This window comes from Rhinoraja longicauda, chromosome 22 (genome assembly GCF_053455715.1).
Source record: "Rhinoraja longicauda isolate Sanriku21f chromosome 22, sRhiLon1.1, whole genome shotgun sequence".
In the NCBI taxonomy this organism is placed as follows: domain Eukaryota; kingdom Metazoa; phylum Chordata; class Chondrichthyes; order Rajiformes; family Arhynchobatidae; genus Rhinoraja; species Rhinoraja longicauda.
The window spans coordinates 6041993-6050936 of NC_135974.1; the positions used below are offsets into that span (position 1 = coordinate 6041993).

At 42.8% G+C, this 8944-nt stretch overlaps 1 protein-coding gene across 1 annotated transcript in view; it reads left to right on the top strand.

The window, feature by feature from the left end:
* vapb (VAMP (vesicle-associated membrane protein)-associated protein B and C) overlaps positions 1-4739 on the top strand; it is an 84167-nt gene extending 79428 nt beyond the window's left edge. Inside the window, exons 5-6 of the mRNA XM_078418659.1 lie at positions 2646-2819; positions 3606-4739. Of these exons, the coding sequence (XP_078274785.1) occupies positions 2646-2819; positions 3606-3764 (333 nt within the window). The 3' untranslated portion in view covers positions 3765-4739. The remainder of the gene's footprint in view (positions 1-2645; positions 2820-3605) is intronic.
* Positions 4740-8944: the final 4205 nt, after the last annotated feature.

Sequence of the window (8944 nt, forward strand, 5' to 3'; positions counted from 1 at the left end):
AAGTCACTTTACAGAATAATGGGGAATATTTGGCCCAATTTTGCTCTGTAAAAAACAACTTTTCCAGAATCATGGCTGCATCTAAATTATATACAAAATACATCTGTTTCATTGAACTGAAAACATGGGATTACTTAGGCTAGCTTTACTGCCAGTGGAACAGTCCAATCACCTGCACTCCAGACAAAATAGAGTCATACGGCATGGAAACAGACTTTTCAGCCCAACTCATCCCTGCTAATCAAGATGCCCCATCTGAGTGGATTCCATTTGTTTGCGTTTGGCTCGTATCCCTATAAACCTTTCCTATTCATGTACCTGTCCAAATGTCTTTTGAATGGTGTTGTAGTACCTGCCTCCTCTGGCAGCTAGTTCCTATACCCACCACCTTCTGAGTTAAAATGTTGCTGCTAGGGTTCCTATTACATCTTTCCCCTCTCACCTTAAACCTATGTCTTCTGGTTCTGGATTCCCTTACTCTAAGTAAAAGACGCGCATTTGCCCTATCTCTTCCTCTCATGATTTTGTACATCTCTATACGATTACCCCATAGTCTCCTGCACTCTAGCCTGCCCAGTGTACCCCCATAGTTCAGGCCCCTCCTTGGGTCATGGCGGCACCCTTGTAAATCTTCTCTGCACTTTTTCCAGTTTAATGACATCCTTCCTATAGCAGAATGACCACAACTAAACACAATACTCCAAATGCAGCCTCACCAATGTCTTGAACAACAGTAACATAATATCCCTATACTGACTGACGAAGGCCAATGTACCAAAAGCCTACTTTACTATCTACCTGTGACGCCACTTTCAAGGAAGTACGTCCTTGCATCCTAGATGCCTCTGCTCTTCAACACTCCCCAGGGTCCTACCATTCACTGTGAAGGTCCTGGTGTAGTTTGACTTCCCAAAATGCAAAACATTGCACTCATCTGCATTAATCACCATTAGCAATTCCTCATCCCACGTGCCCAGCTGCTATCACTTGTAACTATAATAACTTGTAACTATACTTAGAACTGTGAACTCTCTCCTTGTAGTTGATACTGGTGGTGTTAGGAATCTTATCTCTATCACACTTGTAAATGACCTTTTCCATATATAGTCGGCGATCTCGAGTGGGTTAACTAAAAGGAACAAAAAAAGTCATTTAAAACCTTTTCCACTTTTGTATCAAATCAGGGGAATTCAGAATTTTGGCTATCCCTCTCAGCTTCATTAACATGTTTTAAGTATGCTCACCGTTTGACCTAATGCAAAACCCTTCATTGATTAGGGAAATATGTGATTTTGAACATTAATCTTTGGCACATTGGGTTTTTCTTGCAACATCAAGTGTAGTTCAGTCAACTCCATCACAGCATCCCTACCAATGTACCAATGACTTAATGTTCTAATGCATGCGAGCAAGGACTGCGTTCAAGGAAAATCTCAGACCATCTAGTGCACTAAATGAGTGGATGTGTATACTCCCATGTGTGTGAAGACTCACGGAATTGAAATTTAACTAATTTAATGTGGTAACCAAAGGCATGCAACTGACCTGGAAACTAAACAGGAAGGCTGGCTGCTCGCAACCAAAAGTGCAGTAATTGCTCCTAACCAGGACTACTACAAGACGTTCAGCTGAGTGTTCATTACCTCCACTTTCCAGTATTTTCCCACACCTCTGGTTCTTCTATAGGATATCAAGAGCCTGTCGGTGACTATTAACCCACCTTGCTCAAGACTCCAATCAAAATGTTAGCCTATCATTTCTTTTTCAGATGCTGATGGTTCTTGCTTGCCATTTCCAACACTAGCTGCTTTTAGACATTTTTTTTTCAATGCCAACAATTGCAGAAGGGTAGTGACAAGATATGGGAAGCATCCCACAAGATACGTCAACCTTCTAAGGAAATTAATTTACTTGCAGTCTTGTTTAATGTGAGCTTAAATGTCATTTGTGTTAGACTATTACAGTGCCACCATTGCCCTGAATCCCAGTGAACAGATGTATCAATGTGTACAGTCTGAATGTTTCAGTACACTTCATTTTCACAGCCTGGGTTGAACTTCAGCCTCAATAAAGCAAACCTTCCTATTCAATCAGCAACCCTTAATGGTCTCCCTGTTCCCTGAATCTCCAGGGAGCCTGGTCTGGGAAGTGACAGTACTGTGGTAGCCTCTGGATTAGTACAATGAGCTTGTGAATTCCGTTGTCCTAGGATGTTCTGATGATGCTTAGTTTGGGTGGACTGAAGGTAAAAAATCATATCTTTTAGTTCCGTGGAAGAAAGACCTGTTATCAAAAAGTATCTTTCACATTCTGGATATACAAAGTGTGTGAATTATCACTAAGTCCTAACCAATTGATGTGCACAGGAAATATTCCACAAACAGAAACAAACAATTGTCTAAAAGAGTAAATCAGGAGTGCTCACTGTAATGAGGTCTATCGTATCCATCAGGAAGATGAGGACCAATGCTTAATTCCTACAATACTGTCATTTGGAGGTGAGAATGCTACCACTGAGTTCAATTTCCATCTCCCGTAACACTAACTTGTAACAGAACTGATACTTGGAATATAATTTCTATTCCAACACTTTTAGACTGGCTTAAAGTAGAAAACCTTTTTATAACTTTAATCACTTTCTGCAGCATGAGCTGGAGATAAATAAAGTCACTTCCACTTCGCTGAAAACAGAAGCTTCCATGATGTCAAAATCAACCAGTTCTCCCTTGGATGATTCAGACATGAGGAAAGTAATGGATGATTGCAGGATACTTAAGTCAGAGGTTCAGAGACTTCGTGAGGAGAACAGACAGTTAAAGGTAAGGATGATCATCATGCTCCCTGATTTATACACAGCTTGGTGTGTCCCAAGACACATAACAGCTAGTAAAGTAATTTTGAAGTAGACACTTGTAAACTGACAACGAGTGAGGGTCAGGACCTACCAGCATCAGTGTGATAATTGGTGATGTGTTTAGTGGGAAGGTGAGAGGGATGAATGTATTCCAGGACACCAGAAGAAACAGATCTGATGAGGCTTGTTGCCAGAGAAATTTCCAATGCAAATCTCAGCTACATGGTCATTCTGAGCATGCGGTAACTTGACACGGTGACAGCTCGATGCTGTGGCAGGCTCTCCTGAAAGCATGGTGGGAAAGGCCCATTTGGTTAACCCTGCATTTGGGCAAGCAAGCCTTCTGAATCTGAATCTAAGAGCTACATCTCAGCGATTTGAGTACTGAGAAGTGGTGGGAGGAAACAATGGTTTGCTGCTGGGGTTTAAACACTGACTAATCATTGGAACCCATGTCCGCATCCATCACAGACATTGTTTGTTGAGAATAAAGAAAGCACTAATCCATCCTGTCCTCGTTTTGCAAGAGTTTGTTGGTATGGTGCATGTTGTTGAAGAAATATTCTGATTCTGACCCATACTGTGTCTGTCCATGGAGTGTTTGGTGGGACATTGTGGAGGGGGCTTTGGGGCTTTGGCTGAAGGAAGCTTTACTTGTATCTTACCTGGGGATGTTTGAAATGGGAAGTATGATCTTCCACAGAGGACACAAATCGCTCATCTCTCGCATGTGTTCTTTCTTGTATTGCAGGAGGATGACGGGCTGCGAATGAGGAGGATGCCCCAGATGGGTAATCCTACACCATCCAGCAACGCCATGATCAAAGAAGAAGGACCAGCCGCTCGAATGATTGCCATGGTTGTCCTGTTCTTTATCCTGGGGACAATTATAGGGAAACTGGTGTTGTAGAAAGGCAGCATGCTGGTGATCTGTTAGCTTGGGTTGTTTTTTGTTTGATCTGCCATATCATGGGGTAGAAATGATTTCATGATCGAAAATTAAAATACAAAAAAACACTTTAATGTACAGCATATCACAGGTTCTTGCCTTTCAGTTACCCCTTTGCACAACAAGTACAGAAAGATAATTGGGAGAAACCTTGTATTAATTATAAAATTGTACAGTTAGTTGCACACAGATCTCAAGTTATTGGCATGGGGAACGAGGGAGAACAAAACATTTTGATGTGGTGATGGCATATTCTAGGTGTCATTTTAATCATGTTAGATAATGGTACCTGTTACAGGATTACCTTTTAAGTACACGGTATGAATGCTGAAGCTGCCTCTAACATCTGGTGTGTAGAAGTGGACTGGCTGGCTGGGAGGGAAGCAAAGTCAAACAACTCCATGTAGTATTTCCACGACAGCCCTTTCCTTCCCTTGCCCGACAGGTAAAGAGTTGAATAGTTTCCATCAATGTGGTCTTTCAGAGTGGCCCGTGTCAAGGTTTAGAACAAAAACAACAAAATATTATAATGGCTAGACCCATTTATTCCATAAGATGTTGTCCCATGCTTATATTTGACAAATAATTAAAGGACTTCCTGTATTCCATTTCACACTTAACACGAGTAACTAAAGTCCAGTGCAGTTTGTTACCTGCCATTAGCTCGACCCATGTTGGGAGCTAGGTGGACTGACTGAAGACCATTGCTGCTGAGAACTGCATTGTGGAATAGTCGTCTCCACATATGCCTTAGGCACTACAGTGAAATTAGATGTGTACTATCAGCTTTGATCATCCAACATTGGAATACAGCAGTCGGGCAACTATTTTGTATATAATTAACTGTTTATCAGAAAGATTACAATGAATATTAGTAGTTAAATAGTCTATGCCGTAATGACCAATTCTGTTTGGCAATGTAGCATCTTAATAAAGCCCAAATTTAATTGATTTTACTTGATCTCGTTATTTTTCAAACATTCTTCAACTGGTATCAGGAATTTGTCAGCAGTTGTTCCTTCATCACTGCAGGGATCAGTGGCTTCAACATGCCAGTAATATGCTTGTAGACCAAAGTACTGAATGGAAAATGTAAAAGTTCGATGCAGTTCTATAAACTATATGAATAGTAGCACAATGTGTAGGAAAGAACTGCAGACGCTGGTTTAAATCAAAGGTCCACACAAAGTGCTGGAGTAACTCAACGGGACAGGCAGCATCTCTGGAGAGAAGGAATGGGTGACGTTTTGGGTCGAGGCCCTTCAGACTGTACCTTCAAATAGTAGCACAAAGTGCTCACTCCAAATGTAAGCCAAAGATTTTGTGGTATGTGGTGAGTTTCACCTCTCGCAAATATGTACCAAATATCTAACATTCGTTTCAAGGCAAAACAAAGGCATTTTTGTTTTTGTTTCAAAGTTCCAGTGGCTGTTTGGAGCAATTGCTGGGAAATCTCTTTGATAGCAGTACCTTTTTTAGAAACAGGTTTTTCCAGTGACATGAGCTAACTTCGAAGCCCAAGGTTTGCAATTGACTTTGAATTTTGAAACGTGCAGGTACTTGTTATGTAGACCAAATTAATTGGAAGAATCTAGGTGATTGAGCATCTGGGCTTCCCAGTCCTGCAGCAGGTGGAGATCCGCCGATTGTTTAACCACTTCAGTGTAGGAAAATAACTGCAGATGCTGGTACAAAACGAAGGTATCACAAAATGCTGGAGTAACTCAGCAGGCCAGGCAGCATCTAGAGAGGGAATGGGTGACGTTTCGGGTCGAGACCCTTCTTCAGACTGATGTCAGGGGGGCAGGACAAAGAAAGGATATAGGTGGAGACAGGAAGACAGTGGGAGAACTGGGAAGGGGGAGGGAGGGGGGAAAAAGAGAGAGACAGAGGAACTATCTAAAGTTGGAGAAGTCAATGTTCATACCGTTGGGCTGCAAGCTGCCCAAGCGAAAAATTAGGTGCTGTTCCTCCAATTTCCGGTGGGCACTATGGCACTGGAGGAGGCCCATGACAGAAAGGTCAGACTGGGAGTGGGAGGGGAGTTGAGTGCTGAGCCACCGGGAGATCACGTTGGTTAAGGCGGACTGAGCGAAGGTGTTGAGCGAAACGATCGCCGAGCCTGCGTTTGATCTCGCCGATGTCGAGAAATTGACATCTAGGGCAGCGGATACAATAGACGAGGTTGGAGGAGGTGCAGGTGATCTTCTGTCTCACCTGGAAACACTGTTTGGGTCCTTGAGGGGGGAGGTAAAGGGACAGGTGTTGCATCTCCTGCGGTTGCAGGGGAAAGTGCCCGGGGAGGGGGTGGTTTGGGTAGGAAGGGACGAGTTTAACCACTTCACCTCATCTGTGAAATCTGAAACAACTAAGTGCATTAATATTTGATAACAGGGCACCCAGTTATTCAGTATCCATGATGTCACCTTGGAGAACAGTGTAATTTAGTACAGGGGCTTGCAAGGCATTTAACTGCCAAGCTGGCCATGAATTTACCTCATTCCATCAGTGACCTTCATATGTGTGGATAGTGTTTTGGCCCTGCATAATGGGAGGAGAGAGGACGCGAGACCACCTGAACTAGCTGGGTCCATGCATCCCAGTGGTTGTCAATCCATAACCTTTCCATCAAGTCTTGGGAATCCAGTTTGACCTTGTACGAAGGTATATAAAAGCAGGCAGATTCATAAGACGGGGGGAATGAAAACCGAAAAGAACACTGACATTGAGAGGGAGAGCAGTGACTGGAATTCTGAAATCAATGGGTACTGGAAATACCAAGCAGATCAGGCTCTGGAAAAGAAGAGTTGCTGTTATGAATGTATGGTCTTGCATCGGAGCTGGGGCGTTGTCTGAATGTATTATTGACTCCAGGGGACTGTACCATGTCGTGATGTAAGCTTTGTTGGAAGAGAGTGGGAGGCCAAACAACTGTCAGAGTGAGCTGGAGAATTAAAGTGACAAGCGACTAGAAGCTCAGGGTTACCCAAACAGAGGTGTTTCACAAAGCAAAGGCACCCAATCGGAGTTTGGTTTCTCCAGTGCATGGATCAAATCGTAAGTATGCCAGTGAATTACTGCTCCACCAAAGGGAGTAGTCTCATAATATGAATTATCTGACTGAAATATCTAGATTATTTGCATTGACCTCGTTGCAGGATTGTAAAGATAACATGCCTCCTAACACGGGGGACTTTAGGATGTCTGCCCCAGCTCTCTGGGTACTTCTGAGTGTCAGTAAACATTTTGTATTTGAGACCATCCTGTCGAAGCACGATGGATGCCCACTGTTCCAGGGCTGAACAGGCTAGCAATTCTGCAGATACTGAATTTTAGCTACAAGGTTAGACAGGAGAAGCTAAGCAGACCGAATGGAAGTGTGCAGGATAACTTTAGATCAGCTAAACAGACTGAAGGTATTTATTCACAAAATGCTGGAGTAACTCAGCAGGTCAGGCAGCATCTCAGGAGAGAAGGAATGGGTGACGTTTCGGGTCGAGACCCTTCTTCAGACTGAAGAAGGGTCTCGACCCGAAACGTCACCCATTCCTTCTCTCCTGAGATGCTGCCTGACCTGCTGAGTTACTCCAGCATTTTGTGAATAAATACCTTCGATTTGTACCAGCATCTGCTGTTATTTTCTTAAGCTAAACAGACTAATGAGTCTGTTCCCATTAACAAGCATTTCAAGAACCTGTTGCCATTAACAAGCGTTTCAAGAACCTGATTCAAAGAACAGGAAAAAAGATGCAAAGAGATAGCTTTTTGACACTGGCTCTGATCTGAAATTTGCTTCTCCTACAAGTGGAGAGAGGAGTCAATCAAGGTTTTCAATGGGGAACTGCATTGTCAATTTGCAATGGCCACTCAACCTATTAACCTCCACGTCTTTTGGGATTCAGCAGGAAATCTGTACCTTCAGGAAACTTGCAGTCGCAGAACGAATCATCAGTAGGATTACAGAGAAAATAATCGATAGCATTACAGAGAAGCAATAGGGAAGAGAATAGACAATAGATAATAGGTGCAGGAGTAGGCCCTTCGAGCCAGCACTGCCATTCAATGTGATCATGGCTGATCATTCTCAATCAGTACCCCGTTCCTGCCTTCTCCCCGTACCCCATGACTCCGCTATCCTTAAGAGCTCTATCTCGCTCTCTCTTGAATGCATTCAGAGAATTGGCCCCCACTACCTTCTGAGGCAGAGAATTCCACAGATTCACAACTCTCTGACTGAAAAAGTTTTTCCTCATCTCCGTTCTAAATGGCCTACCCCTTAATCTTAAACTGTGGCCCCTGGTTCTGGACTCCCCCAACATTGGGAACATGTTTCCTGCCTCTAACGTGTCCAACCCCTTAATAATCTTATACGTTTCGATAAGATCTCTTCTCATCCTTCTAAATTCCAGTGTATATAAGCCTAGTCGCTCCAGTCTTTCAACATATGACAGTCCCGCCATTCCGGGAATTAACCTAGTAAACCTACGCTGCACGCCCTCAATAGCAATGGAACAGATTGATCGTACAAGTAGCTAACATGAACTCAATGGTTGATTGGCCTTCTGCGTCAAAATTATTGTAGGTATCTCACTGTCATTCATCCTGTGCTGAAGCCCTGAGAAAAGACTCTACAGATTAAAAATGAATTCATTTTGTTTCTAAGTTGCAGGTAGTTGGGTTTGATCGGGTTGAATTCAGTACAGAAAAATATCTTAGAATATGAAATCGCCGTTGTCATCATGAAGGAGGGAGGGAGGGGGCATCTATTAACGGATTTAAATACAATTATTAATCATTCCTGAACAGCTCTGACCTCTGAAGCAACAGAATTATTCCAGAAAGCTCTAGGCTGAGAGCAGAAAAGGTTATTAAAGCACAGAGCAGCAATAGTTACGTTAATAAAGTTTTGACTTCAAGAGGAAATTTTGAACTTCTAGATGTGAATTTCACAAGTAATCAGGTTTGACAGGAATTTAAAGAAATATTTTCCTCAATCCAATTGATTTGTAAAAGTGTCCCCCAGCTGGTGTTGGTGGGTGGATTAATTACTTGGTTTAGCAGAAGAATGCTTAACCGGAGACACATTCCACAGGGCATTTGTCACAATGATGAAGGTCAAGCGTAAGGTTGTAGTCCATTGA